The sequence below is a fragment of the Phalaenopsis equestris genome, unplaced genomic scaffold, assembly GCF_001263595.1.
Source record: "Phalaenopsis equestris unplaced genomic scaffold, ASM126359v1 Scaffold000417, whole genome shotgun sequence".
NCBI classification, from domain to species: Eukaryota; Viridiplantae; Streptophyta; class Magnoliopsida; order Asparagales; family Orchidaceae; genus Phalaenopsis; species Phalaenopsis equestris.
Genome location: NW_018164858.1, coordinates 597,595 through 621,618, shown reverse-complemented (window position 1 = coordinate 621,618; position 24,024 = coordinate 597,595). Strand labels below are relative to the sequence as shown.

The 24,024-nt window shown below is 33.2% G+C and overlaps 1 protein-coding gene across 1 annotated transcript; it reads right to left on the bottom strand.

The window, feature by feature from the left end:
* Nucleotides 1–23,005, bottom strand: LOC110027170 (isoflavone reductase homolog). The gene is made up of 5 exons (XM_020728484.1): nt 22,721–23,005; nt 22,516–22,659; nt 1,017–1,257; nt 716–919; nt 1–527 (listed from the first exon to the last, which is right to left on the bottom strand). Exons 1-5 carry the CDS (start codon nt 22,907–22,909, stop codon nt 364–366), a joined length of 942 nt encoding a protein of 313 aa, XP_020584143.1. The 5' UTR covers nt 22,910–23,005; the 3' UTR covers nt 1–363.
* Nucleotides 23,006–24,024: the final 1,019 nt, after the last annotated feature.

The following is a 24,024-nucleotide window of genomic DNA, read 5'->3' as shown; positions in this document are numbered from 1 at the left end:
GAGTGAAAACGTTGGGTACTATTTTATTTACAATCCAAACTACCTTTTGAATATTTGACCCTTCAAAGTTGTCTCAATGCAAAAACAAAAAAATAAATAAATGCACAAAGAGTCCTGGGAGTGGTCAGAATTTTCGGAGCCAAACTACTTTTACAACAACTGCAACAACCCCAAATAGACACTCACCTAAACATAAAATCTGGCAAACATTTGTCTTTAGTTGAGTTTCCCAGATTTTAGTCAAAGATAACGTATACTAAAGGCCAAACAAGTCCATCGTGATACAAGCATGCAGGCTAAAGCACATTTTGCCACATTGAGGAATTCAAATGCTTATATATTGAAGTACTTACCTCTAAAACTCTACAGAGAGCGATCAAGAAGCTCATCAATGGAGGCGTACTTGACCTCAGGGTAAAGCTCAGAAGCCTCCACTCCAAATGACGTATCAATATCTATCATAGTCTGTCCCTTCAAAAACCCAGCATGGGCAATCATGTAACTACCTCTCACATCAGGAGGACCTTCTGCATCAGCTCACAGAAACAAAAAAAAAAGGATGGTTTATATCAAAAGGAATGTGAGAATATAACCAAAATATTGTTAAAAGAACTACAGTTTGATTTGCAGCATTGCGGACAATGCACAAGAATTTTGATGCCTAAAGAGAAACACATAAAAAGAAGTTTAATTAATGTCTGAGTCATAGCTTTACCTTCGATTTTCTTAATGACCTCTGGTTCAGGGATATAGATCCGCTCAAATTTCTTGCCAGTCTTCTTCTCCCAAAGATCAACCATCTCATTGTGAGTTATGACACAGCCCGGAGGCCTCAAATACATGATCTTGTTCAGAGTTCTTGGATCATCAGCAGCTTTGATCGTGTACGTCGCAGTGTCCTCTTCTCCAACCAATGAAACTTATCAAAGGAATCCAGAAGTTAATGGTTCAGAAGATTGACATTAAAACCTAAATTTGAAAACAAAATTGACGGTTCTGTAATATGTTGCTGCTACCTTTGGTATTGCCATCCCCCACTATGTAGACTTTGTCAGTAGGTGGACCTGAGACTCCGGCTTGGCCTATTCTTGGCAAGAAATACCAGTTAGCAGCAAGTGCACCACAGACAATAGTATAGGGGACACCTTCCTCTCTAATACGCTGCCTGACTCTAGCCTTAACCCCAAGGAGGCTTTTGGCTGGCTCCATTATATCAAGACGCTCAACATCAAAACCAAACTCAGATGGGATGTATCTCTGCAGGTAAACTGTAGAGGTTAAGAATATAACAACTCTACTGATATATTCCACCGCCGAAACATTGACATAACCACACAGAATGAAAGAACCTACTACAACTTGTAAAGGTTGGGTTCTATTGTGTGAAGGGAATTAAGTCGGAGCAAGGATTGATCATGATTGCCTTCGCTTTTCTATTTATGAAATATTACATACATAAGATTGTTTTTAATGGGAAAAACACTTGAAAGAGATAAAATCATAGGGTCCACCATAACCATGGAATATCCAATATTTATAAGAAAATTAGTACAAGGACAATTCACCTTAAATAATTGGAGGGTTTTACTCGAGATGAATCTTCATAACTGAAAAAAACAGTCAAAGGCACCAAAATAGGTCCTCATGCATGTTGCTCATGTTTACTATCTATGTAACAGCAAGTGCTTTTGCATGGACGAAGTTGGCTACTGTCATATCCTAGATGAAGCCAACCATGATGCAAGCCTAAGTAAGGAAAAATTACGTAAAGCTTCGCTAGACCCAACTGTGATGTTGATAAGATTAGAATGTAGTTCTAGATACAAAACTGACCACGACGCAATTAGGGTTGAAGGTAGGCTTTAGAGGAGAAAGCTACAACATAAGGTAGTGGCATAGATCAGCAAGAAGATGAGCGCAAAAAAAGTGATGTGGAGCCATAGTTCTTGAAGGAGACAATAGTGGGGCAAGCAAGACTACCGTGCAAGTCTAGAAGGACATAGCTACAACAATGTTATATAAGAATACACTAATGATGCAAGCAAGGTCGTGGTGCAATTCAGAAAGCGATAATGAAAATGATGCAAGCACAGTTCCAACTTTAATAATTAAAGTTTTGACAAAAGTTTAGAACAAAACAATTCTGGTATGAGTGAAGTAACACCGAAAGTTAATAAGCAGTGATGTCGATGAAATAAGTGGGTTGTAGCATAAATCTTGAAAAATACCAAAATAACACAGCTGCCATAAATAACATGTTCTTCGAAACATCGGGCTTGTTCTGGTTGGGTCAGGTTAAAAACATTGGGTAGCATGTATGTAATATATTTATTTGTATAAGTAACAAATTAATGGTAATATATTATTATTAATAATTTGTTATATATTATAATTTATAGGATTTAATATTTTAAAATATGATGATTTTGTTATTTAAATTATTTTAATTAATCATAATTTATCATATTGAATTTTATGAAAATGTATTATAATATTTATGTATTTTTCGAAGAACTTGGCAAGATTAAAAAATGTCAAACTGCACACTTTCGAAGCTCTGGGCAGGTTCAGGGCGGGTCGCACGTTTAAAAAATGCTTATTTTTGTTTTTTTATCAGTGGGACCCGTATTTACACGGGTCGTTATTTTATTGGTGTCCGGACGCAAATTTGCGTCAGGTCTCCGAACACAATAATTTTCCCACGACATGACCAAGGAATTCTCTGCTTCCCATGTTACATATCTTAGGCCAATCTTCGGAGGTTCAAGAATCATACCGATGAAATAGCCAAATTTCACGTGTCATTTAACAAATAATGAAACGATCATTAGAGAAAGCTAGAGTCAATAAGTTTATGGGTGGTGATTAAGAAGTTCATTTGGTATTTTGGTCATTCGGTTTGTGGAGGGATTGAGATTGGCGTCGATCCTCCGATGAACTTAAGTACATTGTCGGAAAGAGGTTCAGTAGTTGAGGAGTCCGCTGTGATTTCTATTGAGCTAAAGGTGATGTTGGGTTGCGAGACATAGGAGGGTTTCAGCTGCAGGAAGGAAATTGGGCCGCCCGCTGGAAGCACCTGCTAGAAAGATCTCACTGCAGTATAGTTGGTTTTGGCTGGAAGGATTAGCTGTTGCAAATGTCGACTGGCAAGAACAACAAGCAGAAATGTCGGCTGAGAAGAATCGTGGAAAGAGCGAGCGGACATAAACCGACTAGGAAGTCTTGCGGGAAGAAAAAATGCTTGGGAATATATGCGGAAGCAGCAGCGGGAACCCAACTAGGAAGAACTGTAGGAAGAACAGCAAGAAATTGATCAGGCCAGCTGGAAGGAGATCCGACAGGCTAGAGGGAGATCTGACCGGCTTGAAAAAAAATTGATGGCTGCTAGGGTTAAAACCACAACTCTGATACCATATGAACTTTAGAGAATAGAGCAACATAATTCATTGATAGAAAAAAGGTGTATAAATACAAATTACAAGACCCACATAAAAAGAAAGATTTAAATTCAAAACAAAAATATGGAATATATAAATATGGAAACGTAGAAAAATAAAGAAAAAAATGAAGCTAAATAAAGAAAGCAAATAAAGCTAATACTTCTAATAGTATTGTTCTAAGAAGATTCCTCAAACAACTTTGTAAGTATTTTTCCCTTTTTTATTTTGTTTTTTGTTTGATTTTGGCATTTGCATCTCGTGCTTTATCAGATTGAGTTTTTACTATTTTAGTTGTCATGACTAGTGATTAAGGTGATTCATTGCAATCTAGTGCTATGAGATTGCTCGATATTAGCATTTGCATCTTGTGTTTTGTAGACTGAGTTTTTTGTTATTTTACTAGTGCAATCTACTGCTATGAGATTGCTCTCGATTTTAGCATTTGCATCTCGTGTTTTGTCGAATTGAGTTTTTTGTTATTTTACTAGTCATGGCTAGGATTAGGGTGATTCATTGCAATCTACTGCAATGAGATTGCTCGATTTTGACATTTGCATCTCGTGTTTTATCGCATTTAGATTTTTTCTTATTTTACTTGTCATGACTAGTGGTTAAAGTGATTCAATGCAATCTACTGCTATGAGATTAGTAATATATACATACATACATACATATATGGATATATTCATTCTAAAATTATGTGATGAAAAAATCCTTGAATGAGAAAAGGTGATAGGCTATACTTACAAAACTTTACTACAAACCAATGATTCGAACGAAAAAAAATTTGAAGAGAATTTTAGATGGTTTGGAGGCATAAAATTCAAAGATTATAACATGGATAAAAGTTTTATTTAAACATAAACTAACATCAGGTAATGAAACGACTAAAGAACTTTGGGATCTATAACTCTTATAAGCCTAAGCCTCGACAGCTTAATGTTGTAGAAGTTGCATTTGTAAGTTCCCCCATAGATTTTCTTATTGATCAGTTTAAAAAGTTCCTTGCCACACATATTTGCTTCATGTCCGTGCAGGTTTGTCAACCCCAAGCTCTTTAGGTTATTTTCTCTCATCATGTCTCATAACTCTTCATCATTAATTTTTTTGACGCCCATAACTCCTATATTAGTCATGACTGTTGATGGTAGGTGTTGATTTTATTTACATATAAATTATCATTTCCTAATACATACCATATATATTCATCATATATTAAATCCTGTTTTCATTGAGCAATTGTATGATTTTATCTACACGATCTCATTTTCAGTCACTTGATGTTCAGGATTCATGCTCCCTGAGGCTTATTAGGACAAGCAATAGGTACAGAGGATCATATTTGTCAAATGGATAATAAGTTAGTAACAGTAAAAGTTAATTTATCTTCCTTTCATTTGAATCCTTCATCATCTAATTTTTATTTATGGCATTGCTGTTTGGGTCAGATTTTGTCTGCTCGTTTAAAATACTTAGTTTCTATGAGAGCATTAGGAAGATTGTAAGAATATAATATTTCTAACTATTGTGGCTACAAATTGACAAAAATTTCTGTATTACCTTTCAATAAAATGATTTTCTCTTTTCTCGTACCATTTGATTGAATTTATTCTAATGTATAAGGGCCTTCTCAAATTTTCATAAAAGGAGCCTCTCAAAATAATCTAATTTATTGATGATTATAATAAGATCAATACAGCATTATCATTCCTGTGCCCGGTTATGATGATTTATGGGGGTAAAACCCCTACAATTTCTGCTGCAAATCAGATCCATCCACTGTCCCAAAATTGTAACAACTTCTGACAGTTAGTTAAGATCTCTTTATGTAATATCTGCCTATATATATTCCTTACATTGTAACCTTGGCGAGCAAGAAGAATCAAAGGAAATTTTCTGTTTCCACACTTCTCTGTTTCTTTTCCTATTCCACATTGAGCTTACAGTATAGACCTTGGTGCTGAAAGAGCACAGAGCTTCAGGAAATCGGTACAGCAGCTGGAATTTCTACTTCTACATGGTATCAGAGCTTTTTGCTCTACAGCACCATTTATTTTATTTCCTGTAAGAATTTTGACATCTTGTTTCCATCTTCCCTTTCACGGCTGATAAAAATGTCAACCACGCAAACTCTCTCAAATTTTTCTGCATCCTTTCAAACGACAAATCTAATGGAATCGGCTGTGTGATTCCATCTCAGCTAAAATTCTTAATGTCCAATATTAAGAATGTTATCCATACTCAGCTTAATTCGGATAATTTTCTCAAGTGGCTAAGTTGTTTAGAGCCAATGGATTTAAGGGCTATTTGGTTGGTTCCACTCCTCCAGCATATATTCCAACCCACCAATCATCCAACACTCCAAATCCTCAATACAGCCTATGGATCCTAATACATCAAAATTTAGCATCAGTATTATATTCAGTTATTTCTCAACAGATCTTACCTTATATTTTAAATCATGATTTATGTGCTGAAAATTGAAGTACACTTAGGCCTCGTTTGGGTCGGCGTTTCGATCCTGCCATAATCCCCTCCTACCTCCTTCGGCTCTTGCACAAAAAAGGTGTGATCTTCCCCCTCCCTCCCCTCCTTTCTCTTCTCCGACACATCTCACACTTGCTGGTTCGTCATCTTCCTCCTCTGTTACTAGAACATATGTGAATGTCTTGATTTTTTATTTTTAGTTTGGTTCGTCGCCTTCCTCCTCTGTGCGAATGTGAATAGCTCTTTCACAAGAGTATATGTGAATGTCTCGTATGGATTGGATGTAGGGATTCGATGTGAATGGTACATGTTTTTGGTGGCTTGATTTTTTGTTTAGTTAGCTGTGCGAAAGAAAAAAAATTCGTTCATGGATTGGTTGGCTTGGTTCTGTTGATCTCCGCATGAGGATTTTTTTTTAAGCAATCTGATTTATTTTTCTTATTCTTTAGTACTTTCGGTACTCACTGTTAGTTGTGTATCTGAATTTTTGTGATGTTTTGAAATAAATTTCTGCTTCTGAAGTATCAAATATATGATTGTCATAGTTCTGCTTTAAACAACTTTACTAAACAGGGGCAGAATGGTCATTTTTTCAGAAACAACTGTACCAAAGCTATTTTCACACAGCTGCAACAAACAGACAGTTAGCTTCCCCGCAGCAGCTTCTTAGGATAGCGCTGCTGCAGCTGCCCCAAACAGACCCTTAAATGACGCTTACAATCAACAAATAGAGCTCGTCTCCTCAGCTCAAGAATGAGCTTTGCCATTTTCCATGGGAAATCAATCTATGATTGAATATCTTTCTCAAATCAAAGCTAAAGTAGATCTTATAGCTGCTTCTGAAACTCCACTTAATCCTGAAATCTATCATGTTTTATATACAATAAATGGTTTGTCTCCAAGCTATGTTGTATTCAAAACAGCCATAAGATCAAGTCTCCAACCAATAAGTCTTGATGATTTGTATATCTTGCTATGTAATGATGAGACAAACCTCGCTAATGAAGCTGCTAGAGCGGCTCAAGACTCTAAATCCCACACTTGCTTTGAATATGATTCGAGGCAGACCCAGAGGTCGCGGGTCACATTCAACTCTTAGCAGAGGTCGCAATCATCCAAATCGAAGGAAGAGGAGGTTGAACAACTCCAAAGGCTGCTATCAAATGCCAAATCTGTGGGAAATTCAGACACTCGGCAGCCCATTGTTGGCATCGAGGTAATTTTCAATATGTTTCTCTTACTCAATCACCTCAGGCACTATTTAGTGGATCTACACAACAAAACGCAGACGGGTTACTTGACTCTGGAGCTACAACACACCTAACTTCAGATTCTGCTCAAATATCCAACATTTAGCCATAGTATGTATTTGATCAGGTTTTGCTTGGAAATGATCAAGCGGTTCCCATAAGTAACACTGGTAACTCCAAAGGCTGCTATCAAATGCCAAATCTGTGGGAAATTCAGACACTTGGCAGCCAATTGTTGGCATCGAGGTAATTTTCAATATGTTTCTCCTACTCAATCACCTTAGGCACTCCTTAGTGGATCTACACAACAAAACGCAGACCGGTTACTTGACTCTGGAGCTACAACACACCTAACTTCAGATTATGCTCAAATATCCAACATTCAACCATAATATGTATTTGATCAGGTTTTGCTTGGAAATGGTCAAGCAGTTCCCATAAGTAACACTGGTAAAGAGCTTTTACCAATTCCAACTTGTAAGCTTCGACTTTCTCAAATCTATCATGTTCCAAAATTATCTCATAATTTGATTTCAGGTCATCAATTAACTCTTGACAATCATTGTGCTGTCTCATTTGATGCTCTAATGGTTCAAGGATATGACAACCAACTCTATGATACTCCAAGGCCGCAACAGTAAGAGCCTCTACCCCATCATCTTGCCATCTCAAAGTCATTGTTCCATGATTGCTGCCACTTCCTCATCCATCAACTGGCATCGTCGTCTCGGACATCCTTCACAAACGACTCTCCTTCAACTTGTTTTGTTTCTTTCTAAAGTTCAAAAATCTTTTGTTAGTTCTTCATGTAATTCATGTTTAGGAGCAAAGAGTCACCGTTTATCTTTTCTTTTATCCACTAATCGTTGTTCTACTATTTTAGAGTTTATACATATTGATGTATGGGGCCCGTCCCCCGTTGATTCAAATCAAGGATTTGAATACTATGTTTCGTTCATTGATGATATGTCTCATTTTTGTTAGATTTATCCTATGAAAAATAAATCTAATGTACTCTCTGGTTTTCTTAAGTTTAAAACAATTGCTGAAAAGCAACTTAACACCCACATAAAAATCTTACGCTCCGATGAGGGAGGTGAATATTGCAACACTACCTTTCAAAATATTTCTTCTCAATACGGTATTATCCATCAATATTCGTGTATGTATACACCGGAGTAAAACGGCCTTGCGGAATGTAAAAACCAACATAGTTTGGAAAAAATGCGTACTTTATTCCTTGACACAAACATACCTCCAATTTTTTGGGTAAACGCCCTTCTTACCGCTGTCTATCTAATTACTTGTCTCCATCTCATAACACTAGAAATACTTCTTATTATCTCTTACACAACAAACATCCAAATTATATGTTTATTTGAACCTTTGGATGTCAATATTATCCATGGTTGCAACCTCAATCCTCAAACAAGTTGATGTCTCGTTCCACTCCATGTATTTTCGTTGGTTATTCCACAAAATACAAAGGCTAAAGTGTTATAATCCTACCACAGGCAAAATCACAATATCTCGTCATGTTGTATTCTACAAGAACATCTTTCCATTCCATACCTTCGTAAATTCTCCCAAAACTACATGATCGCAAAGTCCACCGCTCCATCCTCTACTTCTCAGTCCTTTTTTCATATATTCAACATCTTCTTTCACTCACATATTTATGTTTCAAATTCAAATCATTCAACTGTTTCCACCACAACTCCTAAATCTCCAGCTCCACTCTTCTCAACAACTGAAATATCCAATCTACCAATTTTGTCCACCCCTTCTCATCCCATGGTCACTCATTCCAAAAACAGGAATCTTAAACCAACGCAAATATTTGATTTACAGCATAATATCATCACAAATTCAGATCTTAAATGCTATACCCTTGACATCAAATACCATAAATGGAGAATTGCTATGTCTCAAGAATTCCAAGCTTTACAAACACAAAGGCTCTTGGATATTAGTGCCTCCACCTACTAACCAAACGGTTCTTGGCTGTAAATGGATATATCGTACTAAATATGATTCGACAGGTAATATTGTTCATCATAAAGCTCGACTTGTGGCCCAAGGTAACAATCAAGAATTCGGTATCGATTATGTTGAGACTTTCAATGTTGTGGCAAGGATGTCAACCATTCGAGCTCTTCTTATGGTGGCTATACATCACAATTGGCCGATCACTCAAATGGACATTTCAAATGCCTTCATTCATGGCTCTAAAAGAAAAGGTTTACATGCATCAATCCATGGGTTTTCATTGATCCGCAATATTGAAACTACGTTTTCTTGTTACAAAAATCCATTTATAGTCTAAACAATCCCCAAGATAATGGTTTGCAACTCTTCTTTATCATCTTAAACTATATGGTTTTTCTCAGAGCCAAGTGGATCCATCGTTACTTATGTACAATCTCACGACATTACACTGTATTTTCTCATTTATATCGACGACATTCTTCTCACTTGCAATAACACTTCGACAATCTCCAAATAGATATCCAACCTTCATTATAGGTTCAATATGAGGACATTGGGGCACCTATCTTTTTTTCTAGACAGCCAATCTATTACCACAAATTATGGACTTCATCTAAATCAATCCAATTATGCCTAGGAAATACTAAATCGAGCTGGTATGAAGGACTGCAAACCTCTTCAAAATCCCACTACTTCCAAAACTTCATCTACAACAACCTCCATTTTAAACATATCCTCTACTCTTTATCGGCACTTGATTGGATCACTTTAATACCTCACAATCACAAGGCCGGACATCTCCTTTGCGTTAATATTTTATGCCAAGGTATGCATGATCCAACAAATCTTCATAAACAACTCAAACGTGTCCTCAGATATAGTAAGAAACTCTTCAATATGGTTTTCCAATCTATTGTGACAAATTACAACTTCAAGCATATTCTAACTCTAATTGGGCTGGTGATTCCTTCGATAGAAATTCCACGACGGACTGTTGCACATTTCTAGGATCCACTCCAATATCATGGACCGTAAAGAAACAATCCACTATGGCTCGTTCTTCTACTGAAGTAGAGTGCAGAGCTTTGGCCACAGCTGTCACCGATCTAATATGGCTTCAAAGACTTACTGTTGAGTTTGGTTTATCTATTGACTCACCAACTACATTATGGTATGATAATATCTCCTCTATTGCTCTGGTAATAATCCCGTTTTCCATGCTTGAACTAAACACATTGAGGTAAATTTCCATTTTATTCGTGATTGTATTAATTCAAAGCAGATTATTGTTCATCATATCACTACAAAGGAACAGCTTGCTGATATTTTTACCAAAAGTCTCTCAACACCGTAATTTCATGCTGTTCAAAGCAAATTGACTATCCCTAAGGATCCTCAATTTGAGGGGCAGTAATAAGATCAATACAGCATTATCATTCTTGTGCCCGGTTATGATGATTTATGGGGGTACAGCAATTACAATTTCTGCTGCAAATCAGATTCATTCACCTGTCCCATAATTGTAACAACTTCTGACAGTTAGTTATGATTTCTTTATGTAATATCTGCCTATATTTGTTCCTTACATTGTAAGCTTGGCGGGCAAGAAGAATCAAAGGAAATTTTCTTTTTCCACACTTCTCTTTTTCTTTTCTTATTCCAGTTTGAGCTTGCAGGATAGACCTTGGAGCTGATAGAGCACAGAACTTCAGGAAATCGATACAGCAGCTGGAATTTCTACTTCTACAGATTATACTCATTATTGTTGAGTTTGTGTTATGAAGCATCAACTTCGTTTTTTAATAGTCATAAGACACTTCAAGTATTTCTTAAAGCACAAGATTCAACCTGTCATAAAATATTTTAGATGTGACCTAGGAGCACACTTTTAATAATTTCATGATTTACTTTCTTTTGATAGAATAATACATCGCACTTCTATAGAGACACACCTAAACAAAATGATGTTGTTGATGGAAAACACAAATATATTCTTGAGACATATCATTCTTTATTATTATCTGCTCATGTTAGAGTAGAATTCTAGGGGGAGAGATTCTTTTAATAGGATTCTATGTTACCTCGTCTCAGGTCTATCACCTTTTTAAGAAATCATGCTCTGAATTATTCTTGCCTACAAATCCTTGATTGCGCGTGCTGTGTCCTTTGCCTTTGATTGGAGGAGACAACTAAAATGCATGTTAGGTAGTGGCATAGGTTTGCAAGAAGATTATTGCGACAAGTGACGTGGAGCATAGTTCTTGAACAAGATAATAGCGGTGTATGCGAGGTTACTGCTCAAGTCCAGAAAGTGATAGCTACAGAGTTTTACAAAGATACACTAATAATGCAAGCCAGGCCCTGGTGCAATTTAGAAAGTGGTAATGATAATGATGTAAGTGAGGTTGTGATGCAGATCTAAAAAGAGCCAGTTATATCACACGTTAAGTTGTAACAGAGTCTAAAAAAAGGTGGTTACAGAGCAAACGAAGTAATATCAAAGGTTTGTTAGTAGTGATGTCTATAATGCAAGAAGAGTTGCCGCATAAATCACAGAGGATATGGATACGATACTGGCAAGGTTGTAGCACAAGTCTAGAAATAAAAATGGCTGCAACACAAGTGGGGTAGGGATATATGCTTTGAAGAACATGGTTGTCGTGTAAAAAAAAATGTGACACATCTCAGGATGTGATCACAAACAAGGTGCATGCAATCTTCAAGGAAAATGTTGCAGCACAAGTGAGAGTAAGATGCATGTAATGAAGAAGATGATCACAGTGCAAATGAGGTTGTGAAGTGGACCTTAGATCCAATAGCTCGACACAAATAAAGTTGAAACAGAAGTCAAAGATGCAACAATATAAACGATGCAAAAAGGATTGAGGCATGGTTTTGGATACAACTGCTCCTTAAAGATCAGAGGTTGGAAAATCTTACACCCTGTAAAAATCAATCAAATTAAACAGACATTTAAAAACAAGCTCAAAGAAGAAATATTATATCACAACCACACATCAAATTATTGAATTTATATAGTTTCAACATGCTCGTCATCATCATCACTTAACTTATTTGAGTACTTCTGCAATCTCCTAACCTTTAATGTCGCGCTTTAGCTTCAAACGGGATATTCCTCCCCTTTGAGGTTTGTCGTATTTTCAAGCATGTAATTCTTGCCTCAACTATAATACATGTTGAGTAATTAAAATGACATCAAGGTTAGTGCAGTTATTTGACATCACTAATGTTGTGCCTAATGACCATACCAAGGTGAGTATCAAACTCTATTTTTTCACGGTGCTTGAAATATACATATGCATCCATATAAAATTAAACAAAAAATTTAAAAGACAGTATAAAAAAGATTATGAAAAAACAAACACCATTAGATTACCTTTCAAATAACATTAAATATGCTAGAAAATTCATTTGTTGACATTTAACTTTTTTGCCTACGATGACAATGCAGGGAAGGGATCACTAACCAGCAATCACTTATAATTTAAGAAAATACGTCAAAAAAATTTCAATTATTTTTGTGAGGCACCTAAATGCCAATGAAATTGTACAAAAAATTTCAATTGATTTTCATAAATACGAAATCCATAATAAATCATTAAAAATAGCAACAACAAAAAAAGTTTTTCATGAATTTTCTATCTTAACAAACATTAGAACTTTTATTAGAACAAAATTTGTGAATGTAGGCAAGGAATTATCTATGTTCACCAAAAATTTTAGATTATTTTTTTTATAAGCAATTTGAGTGCAAACATTTATCAGAGGCAAAAATATCACGATTTTAACATGAGAAAATTCAAAAATAAAAATTATCACAAAGATTTTTTTTTTTTTTTTTGGGAGAAAATATACAAATACACAAGATCATCTAGTAAAACAATCAAATTAAAATTCCAAGAATAAATATAGAAGCAAACAAGAAAAGCATCTGAAATAGAGCAAAATAGGCTGCTGAATAAAATTATTGCCATTTTTCAAAGGAATTTACCTTGTCAATATCTTAGCATTATGAATATCATTAAACTTAAAAAAAATAGTGGAGATCAATCAATTTTTTTCTAGAATTAAATCACAAATCTAATGAAAAAAATGTGTAAATTTTAAAAATCGCCCACAACCCTACCTATAAAGAAGAATTCAGTATTCTTAGAACAGACATACTAAATCAGGTAAGAGAAAACACAATCCCCCTACAAAGGAAAATGTTTAACTTTATTTAAATAAAAGAAATAGAGCTTATAAAGAAAAATGAAGACTATGTAAAGTTTCCCCACACCCATGAATAATATCTTTGCTTGAAAGAATAAGAATTTATTAAATTTTGCAAAATTTTGAAAATTTCATAATTTTTAAACTATTAAAAATTATTGCTTAAAAATATAATAAATTTTTATATCTTTATTGATAACAAAAAATTGATTATATAGACTATGCCCATGTGCAGGCATGTGTGAATGTGCACATGGTAAAAAATGGCTGACAGCTTAGCCTATTCAGCTCCAAACATGTTTATACATTATTTTTCAAATGTTCAAACTTAAATTTGATACTTTCAGAGCCTGACAAAAACTCTATAGTTAATTTGAAGCAAATTTAAAATTTGGAGTAAATTTAATATTATTTTGCTCTGAACAATGCATCAATTTTAATAATGACTAAAATTAAAGAGATTTAATATAAATCACCAGCCTTAGGAGAAATCCAAGTTGATATCCATGAATGAAAACACTTCATAATTTTTGCGAAATTTACATACATGCCACATAATTCTTACCTAAAGTTTTCATCATTACATTTATAATACTTTGATGTCATAAAAATATGCATGAAAAGGCAAATTTCACTTCTTAAAAGTTAGTAATAATATTATTTGTATGTGAAATTAAATATTTGAGTGGTATGTACATAAATATGAAAAGTTTAAGTTTTACATATGTAAATATATAAGAATTTTGTGATAAGTACGTAACTGTCCCTATAATTTTTTAAAATTCATAATTTTTCTTACAAATCTTTTCAGAACTTCAAATATATTTTCAAGCATCCCAAAATTTGAAGTCAAAAACATGATGATACATCATTAAGAAATTCATCTAATTAGTCAACAATGCTGACACAATCTTTGAATTAAGAAATTCCTAAATTAAATTCCATAACTTCCAAAATTAAATTCAAGAACATCCATCTTTCACTTTTCAGTAAAATTATAATTAAATTGAATTTCGTGAGAAGGCAACAACACTAAAAGTTATTTGATTAGTATCCAAATAAATCTAAATCAAGTGTTTAAAGTATGATTAAAAATTATAAGATATTATTTAAATTGTTAAATAATTTATGACTCTTATATACTTAAAGTCAAATCTAGTATATCGACTTGAGGAATTCCATGAGTGCAAAATCAGTCAATTTTAAGGTTATCAAATCACTTAAATATTGAAAAAAAGAATTTATAGTTAGAAAAAAAAATAAACCAAAGGCATTTGATAGAGTATTTCACGATTGGGACTTTTACATACATAACATCTTAGACTTTCATATTTACCTATCTTACACTTAAAATTTAATAATTATAAATATCATATGAAAAAGAACACTCATTATCACATATTAACAGTCAAATCCATCTTTTCATCCATAAGTAAAGTGCTATGTGTGTAAAAATAAAAGTTTAGTTATGAGGTTGATGAATCCATAAGAATTGGGTGAATTTTATTTGTGACTCACATTTATTTTAATAGCTTATGTCACATTTATTTTAATAGTAAGTTATTTATTTTCTTAACTCATAATTTATGTCATAACTTATGATAACTTATTTATTTTTGTAACTCAACTCATGATAATTTAAGTTATTAATTTTCTTAACTCATAATTTATGATATTTATTTTTGTAACTCGTGATAATTTAAGTTATTTATTTTCTTAACTCATAACTTATATCATAACTTATGATAACTTACGATCTTTATTTTTGTAACTCATAACAACAAGTTATTTATTTTCTTAACTCATAACTTATGTCATAACTTATGATATTTATTTTTATAACTCATGTAATCCCTAAAATGAAAAGGGATTACTAACTTATGTCATTGATTTTAATAATAAAAATCAATTAATTTATTAAATTATCATAAATTCTATTGATTAGTAACACCCTTAATGGATGGTGGTTAAATAGAGCATGATTCAGATAATGGGTCATCTCTCTTCCTAACACACCCCGTGCATTTTCCTCCAACAGAAAGTACAGAAAGTTTCAAGGGATTAGAGAGAGCAACTCCATCTCTTCAAGATCAAATTTTATCATCATGAATACAGATATGTGTTGTTTTATTATGGATATGTAAAAATCATAAATTTAAAAGATCTTGGCTATTATGTTTTTTTTGGAATTACATTTCCCTCCAACAGTACAGAAAGTTTCAAGAGATTAGAGAGAGAAACTTCATCTCTTCAAGATCAAATTTTATCATCATGAATACAGGTCTGTGTTGTTTTATTATGGATATGTAAAAATCATGAATTTAAAAGATCTTGGCTATTATGAATTTTTGGAATTTGTGCTATAAAGTTCAAACATGAATTTCTAACATGTGGTATCAAAGACTTGATTACTAAATTTATGATTTTTCATATAATTTTATTTATGTTAATTGTATTAAATTTTCACTGTGAACTAGATCTTGAATTAGATCAATAAATTGTTGAGATTGAAATTATTATTTATTTGATGTCGATGTTATGTTTAATTTGTTAGTCACCAAAATGACCAAATTAATAAGTTTAATAGACGTCAAATTAAATAAATTCAATTACTAGCGAGTATGTGATGATAGTTATGAAATAATTTAACATTTCATTACGAAAATATTAAAATTCATTGATTATAAAATATTTCTAGATCGCCCAAAGGTTGATCATTTGTTTTATAATTTTTTATTATAATTGTAGTCTATTTATATACTTAGTTAAAATATGTTTATATATCCAAAGATAATAGACATGTCTAATTTAAGTATAAATAATTACCAATTATATTAAATTTAAAGCAAGCATCAATTATGTTAATTATTGTGTATTGTTATATCACCTAAAGAACATTTCAATACACTATTATTATTATGATTATCATTTTAATATAATTTTATATGAACATATATGTAAGTTTAATGTTCGAAACATTAATGTATGAGCATGTTTTATTTATTTGCAGTAATTACTCTTGTTTCTCTTCATTCGCAAGTTGCATCTGTTCAATCTTTCAATGGGATTAATTTCTCTGAATGGCATGAGCAAGTCCAATTTCACCTTGATGTTCTGGATCTTGATTTTTGCACTCACGGTTGAGAAACCCTCTGCTCTTACTGATTTTAGCAGCGCTGAGCAAATATTTTTCTATAAAGCTTAGGAAAAATCAAACAATTAAGCTTAATGTTTATGCGAATAACTGTAGCAAGCAACATAAAATATATTTTTTTTAACACTAAATGTGCTAAGGAATTTATGAAATTTGCTGAGAATTGTTCTCAGTCTGAATCTGCTGATAAATCTCTTGTTGGGACACAATTGAGTACGTTAACCAACATGAAATTTGATGGTTCTCGTATTATGCATGAGCATGTCGTTGAAATGATGAATATCACAACAAGACTTAAGACATTGGGAATGAAAGTAAATGAAAATTTTCTTGTGCAATTTATCATTAACTTCTAGTCTCCTGAGTATGGTCCATTTCACATGAACTACAATAGTATAAAAGATAAGTGGAATGTGCATGAACTACAATGTATGCTCATTCAAGAGAAAACAATGCTTAAGAAAGGAGCAAATCACTCTATTAATCTCATAGGTCATCAAAGAAGAGCTCTAACGAAACCTAGAAAGAAGAATGGAAAAGGTAAACAAAGACCACTAAAGATTAATGATCATCTGTCCCAATTCACAAAGAGGAACATGAAGAAATTAAGTGTTATTTTTGCAGAAAGTCTGGACACTATCAAAATAAGTGTCAGAAGCGCAAAGACTGGTTCGAAAGAAAAGTAAGTCTTGTGTCTCTGTATGTTTCAAATCAAATTTGGCAGAAGTTCCTTATAATATCTGATAAATTGATTCTGGTTGTATCACTCATGTTTTTAATACGATGCAAGGATTTCTTACAACCCAAATCATGAACCCAAATGAAAAGTTTGTCTTCATGGGAAATCGAGTCAAAGCACCAATTGAAGCTATTGGAACCTATTGATTGATTTTAGATACTGGACATCATTTAGACCTTTTTCAAACATTTTATGTTTCTTCTGTTTCTCGTAATTTAATTTAATTGTTTAAACTTGATTCTATTGGATACTCTTTTAAATTTTAAAATGGTTGTTTCTATTTGTTTAAACACAATCATCTCATAGGATAGGTTCTAATAGGTTCTAGTATTCTTTGTGATGACCTATATAAGCTTAAACTTGATAATCTTTTCGCTGAGACTCTAATGACTTTGCATCATAATATTGGTATTGAACGTGATTTTATGAATCAAAGTTCAGTTTATTTGTAGCATAAAAGTTTAGGTCATATATCCAAAGAAAGAATTGAAAGATTGGTAAAGAATGAAATCCTTAATGAATTGGATTTAACTGATCTTGAGATCTGTGTGATCTGTATTAAGGGAAAACACACTAATCACACACTTAAGAAAACCGTCACAAGAAGCACACAGCTCCTTGAAATTATACGCACTGATATTTGTGGATCTTTTAATGTTTCATCTTTTGGTGGAGAAATATTTTATCACATTTATTGATGATTTTTCATATTGTGAGTATGTCTATTTATTGCATCAAAAATCTCAAACTATAGATGCTTTAAAGGTGTATATAACTGAGGTTGAGAGACAATTTGACAGAAAAGTGAAAATTATCAGATCTGATAGAAGCGGTGAATATTATGGAAGTTACGATGAATCTAGACAATGTCCTGGTCCATTTGCTAAATTCCTTCAAACTAATGACATATGTGCTCAATACACTATGTCAAGAACACCACAACAAATGGTGTTGCAAAAATGTGAAACCGTACTCTAATGTAAATGGTTAGAAGTATGATGAGTAATTCTTCTTTACCCTCATCATTGTGGATGCATGCTTTAAAGACCGCTACATATTTGTTAAACAGGATTCCTAGTAAGGCAGTTCCAAAAACTCCTTTTGAACTGTAGACAGAAAAGAAACTTACTTTAAGACACCTGCGTGTTTGGGGTTGTCCAGCGAAAATAAAGTTATATAATCCACATGAAAAGAAACTGGACTCAAGAACAATCATTGGTTTCTTTATTGGTTATCTAGAAAAATCTAAAGGATATAGATTTTATTATCCTAACAACACTACAAGAATTATTGAAGCTGAAAATGCTAAGTTTTTTGAGAATTGTGAAGTTAGTATGAGTTTGGAACCACATAAAGTGGAGATCCAAGAAATTAGGGTTCAAGTTCTTTTACCCAAAATTTATTCTCAAGTTGTTATTCTTATAGTTGTTGAACAATTTGACAACTTACAATTTGACAACTTACTTCTTATAGTTGTTGAACAATTTGACAACTTACAAGAATAACAAATATATGATCAAATACCCCACAATGAAATTGTCACTGATGAACCTACATTAGATGAATCATATGAAGTAGTACCTAGAAAGTCTCAACGACAAAATTGGTTTGCTATTTTCGATGATTATGTGGTTTATCTACACGAATCTGAATTTGACTTAGGAGTTAATGAAGATCCAGTTTCATTTTCACAAGCCATAGAAATGCCATAAAAAGTAAATGCAAATTCTTCTAAATAGTTAGATGCAATGAAAGATGAGTTGAAATCGATGGATCACAACAAAGTCTGAGATGTCGTTGAATTGTCTGAAGGTTGTAAAACAGTCGGGTGTAAATGAGTCTTTAAGACTAAGCACGATTCGAATGATCATATTGAACGATACAAAGTCATACTTGTTGCCAAATGTTTCACTCGGAAAGATGGCATCGACTATAAAGAAATATTTTATTCGGTTTCTAAAAAACATTCATTTAGAATTATCATGGCACTAGTAGATCATTATGATTTGGAGTTACACCAAATGGATGTGAAAACTGTCTTGCTGAATGAGAATGTAGATGAAGAGGTCTACATGAGTCAACCTGAACTCTTTCGACTTAAGCAAACTTCCCGACAATAGTATTTTAAGTTCAATGATATCATCACGTTCTTTGGATTTAAATAAAACACTGTTGATCGGTGTATATATCTAAAGGTTAGTGCTAGCAAAATCATATTTCTCAGTTTGTATGTTGATGACATCTTGTTGGTTACTAATGATCTTGTCTAATTATATGAAACTAAAAATTTTCTCTCTAAGAACTTTGAAATGAAAGATACGAGTGAGACATCCTATGTGATTGAAATTAAAATATTTCATGATAGATCATAAAGATTGTTAGGGTTGTCTCAGAAAACATATATCAAAAGAGTTCTTAAGAAATTCAATATGGAATGGTGCTTAGCAAGTGTTACTCCAATTAAAAAATGAGATAAATTCAGTCTTATGTAGTGTCCAAAATATGATTTGGAACATAATCGAATGAAAAAAATTCCTTATGCATTTATTGTTAAAAGATTAAAGTATGCTCAGACTTGTACCAGACCAGACATTAGCTTGATTGTCGGGATGTTTGGCAGGTATCAAAGTGATCTAGGAATAGATTATCGAAAAACTGCAAAGAAAGTTTTGAGATATCTACAAGGAATAAATGACCACATGTTCACTTATAGAAGAACTAAAGATATTGAAGTGATAGGATATTCAGATTTAGATTTTGTTAGATGTGTTGATACCAGAAAATCAACATTTAGCTATCTGTTCTTTTTGGCTGAAGGAGCAATATTATGAAAAAGTGTGAAGCAAACTATCACAGCTGCTTCCACTATGGAAGCTGAATTTGTGGCTTGCTTCGAAGCTACAATTCAAGATTTATGACTGCGAAATTTTATTTCAGGACTTGAACTTGTCAACAGTATTATCAAGCCGCTGAAAATTTATTGTGATAACTCCCCAACAGTCTTCTTTTCAAAAAATGACAAGTATTTCAAAAATGCTAAACACATAGAATTAAAATATTCTGTCATTAAGGATGAAGTTCAGAAAGATAGGGTGGCAATTGAGCATATTAGCATCAATCTTATGATTGCAAATTATTTGATAAAAGGGTTGTCACCGAAGACATTTAACAAACATATCGTGAGAATGAGAATTACCAGAACTCTTTATTGGTTTTATGCTCTTTGTATTTTGACACTTTGGGCTCAATTTTTCTTATTTTTGATATTTATAAATCTTATTTTTATCATTAGTGTACATTTTATGTTGTATGATGTTCAACAAAATTTGTCTTTTAATAGACATTATGAGACCATGATGTTAATTCTCATTATGCTAAGCATGTAATTGATATTGTGATATCCATGGAAGAGACTATGTCGAAAAATTGATGCACAACCGTCATGATTCATATTAATTTTGTGTTTATTAAATAATTTATGATTTAACCAATATAAAAAAGAATTTATCTTACATTTTGTGCAGTATGTTATGCACTATTATAATTAAGTCAAGTGAGAGAATATTAAATTTTTATTTGTGACTCACATTTATTTTAATAACTTATGAGATGTATTTTGATAACTCGAGATATTTATTTTCTTAACTCATAATTTATGTCATAACTTATGATAACTTATTATATTTATTTTTGTAACTCATGATAACTTAAGTTATTAATTTTCTTAACTCATAACTTATGATAACTTGTGATATTTGTTTAAGTCGTGATAAATTAAGTTATTTATTTTCTTAACTCATAACTTATTTGACAACTTATGATAACTTATGATATTTATTTTTTATTTATTTTTTATAACTTAAGTTATTTATTTTCTTAACTCATAACTTATGTCATAACTTATGATATTTATTTTTATAACTCATGTAATCTCTAAAATGAATGAGGGTTACTAACTTATGTCATTGATTTTAATAATAAAAATCAATTAATTTATTAAATTATCATAAATCCTATTAGTTAATAACCCCTTGATAGATGGTGGTTAAATAGAACATGATTCAGAGAATGGGTCCACTCTCTTCCTAACACACCCCGTACATTTCCCTCCAGCATTAAGTACAAAAAGTTTCAAATGATTAGAGAGAGAAACTTCATCTCTTCAAGCTCAAATTTTATCATCATGAATACATGTATGTGTTACTTTATTATGGATATGTAAAAATCATGAATTTAAAAGATGTTGGCTATTATGCATTTTTGGAATTTGTTTTATAAAGTTCAAACAAGAATTTCTAACATTGGGTGTTATGTATGTAACTTTCCTTTAAGATTTTAACAAGACTTGCAGAATGTTGCAAAATAAACTAAAAAAAAATCTTTGTTCTCCACATGAGGGGAATTAAGACTTGAGTTTGTAAACAACTCGGATATTTAACGAACTCTAGAGTTCTACCTCACATTTGACATTGACAATCTCCGCCGATCATCACCATCATTCAACTAGCAATGTTCAATCGTCGTCGTTTAGCCACTGTCACTTGATCATCACCCCCCGATCTCCATCCATTCGCCATCATCCAACTTGTCTTCTCCAGTTATTCTTGTATGAATGTTGTTGCCTGACTAATATCATCTAATCGTCGCTATCATCCCCCGCTACTTCTAGATATACTACATTATAGGAGACAAAGTTTGATCGTATTACTCTGTAATTTCATCTTCTATTGTTGAGAAAAAAACATAACACTATGATTTTTTTATATGGTAAACCATTTCATCTAAAGCAGGCCTGTAATTTTTTTCCTTCTACGATTTTTTTATAGAAAAGTCTATGTATATTGTGCTCCTCTCTTTTATCTGTATGTGTGCAAAATCTCCAAGCAAAACTAAAACATAAAATTCTCACTTTTAACACTGCAATTTTCTACTTCTCAACAAACATAATTTTTCTAATTATACATTCCATCAACTCTCTCCCATAATGACGTCTAATGACTCATAAGTTTAATTCTAATTTCCACATTTCCAAACATTTTGACACATCTCATAATCTTAGCCGCTAAAAAGGTGCCAAACCACTCAATAAAAAATTATGAAGAACAAGCTCGAAATTTATGGCGGAATGTAAAACTACTCCAAGCTGGCTCATTACAACCCACGAATCATCCATCAACAACGTGTGATGTTAAATTGGCTATAAAAAACATAAAACACACACACCTTAATATTCCCGGCTTCCTTGATTGCCAAAATAAGCATAACCTCATCCTCGTAAAGATGCGGCGAACGATGGCTGAGCGTGCAGATCACAATATCCACCTGCTTCAATGTCGCCACCAGTTTCGCCTTATCGTAAACATCCCCCTGCGGGCGTCGCGATCAATCAGTTAAATAGCTCCTGCAAAAATCGTGTGGGAAAACTTACAAAGACAAGATTGACGCCGCGAGACTTGAAGGATTCAATGAGCTTGGCTTTCTCAGGGTCGGAGGCCTGTGTGCTTTCGCGGACGAGGGCGAATGTGGGATGGCCAAGCCTGATGCTAGCGTCTACCATGAACTTGCCGAAGTAGCCGGTGCTTCCGATCACAAGAACCCTGCTCGGAGCTGACGCCATTTGACCGGAGACAGTCGCTTGTACTTGGGGGAAAGTTGGGAAAGACCACTAATATAATTTTTCACTCTGATCTTAGTTTATGTGCAGCTCCATTTGAATTGTTTATTCATTTATGACTTGTGTTTCTCTCATATCTAACTCAAATGATTTAAAACATACTAGATTTTAATGTTTTTAAATAAATTGCAAAAATTAATATAACTATATTATAATAAATATTTTTTATTTAATTATTTGACTAATTCGAAGAAAAGCAACTCGAACACAACTAAAGGAATGTTTGTTTATGCTCGGCTTGTTTATTTATCGAGCTCAAAATAATTGTTCATATTCGGACATTTGCTTAAGAATTGAAATGAATATGAGTTATTCAAGAATGTGAGGTTTTTTTTTACAACCCTAACATTAAGGGTTGTTTTTGTGCTATCCTCGTAACTAATACTCTCTCTTCTTCTTACTTCATAAGTTCAAAAATCATAAATTGAAGCTAAAAGCCTCGAGGTGGAACTTTGACTTTTGTCTCTCTAATGTTATTAACGAACCTTCCAAAGTTTAGGAGCACATTGAATGGCTCATTTCAATTAATCCTATTTATCTTAGATTAAATATTAGTCTTCAATAAAACAATAAGAAATTGTATGAGCTCGTGCAATGTAAAGCCTTATGGCTATCTTAACAAGCCACATCTAAGTGGCTATATTTAGGAGGAAAAAATATTACATCAATACTACTCACGTAAAAATAATGTGCGTAGCCAATGAAATCACGCCACGACGACAGGGAAACGGCGCAGTAACACGGGGAATATTCCCCCATGTGTTATTCATGTGTTATTGCGTGTTATTCATGTGTTATTGATGTGTTATTGTGTTATTATAACACCAAGAATATTCTCAGGACACAATAACACATGAATAACACGGGGATTATTCCCGACAGAGAAAAAACGGCGCAGTAACACGGGGGAATATTCTCCCCCGTGTTATTCATGTGTTATTCATGAGTTATTGATGTGTTATTATGTATTATAACACCAGGAATATTCCCAGGGCACAATAACACATGAATAACACCGGGGGGGGGGGGGGGGGGGGAATCCTCCCGGTGGACCGCCC

Coding starts and splice junctions, on each gene's coding strand:
- LOC110027170 (XM_020728484.1), bottom strand. CDS start 22,909: ATGGCGTCAGCTCCGAGCAGGGTTCTTGTGATCGGAAGCACCGGCTAC. Junction 1,258..22,515: donor AGGAAGCCGGGAATATTAAG/GTGTGTGTGTTT, acceptor GTTTACCTGCAG/AGATACATCCCATCTGAGTT. Junction 920..1,016: donor GGGGGATGGCAATACCAAAG/GTAGCAGCAACA, acceptor TCCTTTGATAAG/TTTCATTGGTTGGAGAAGAG.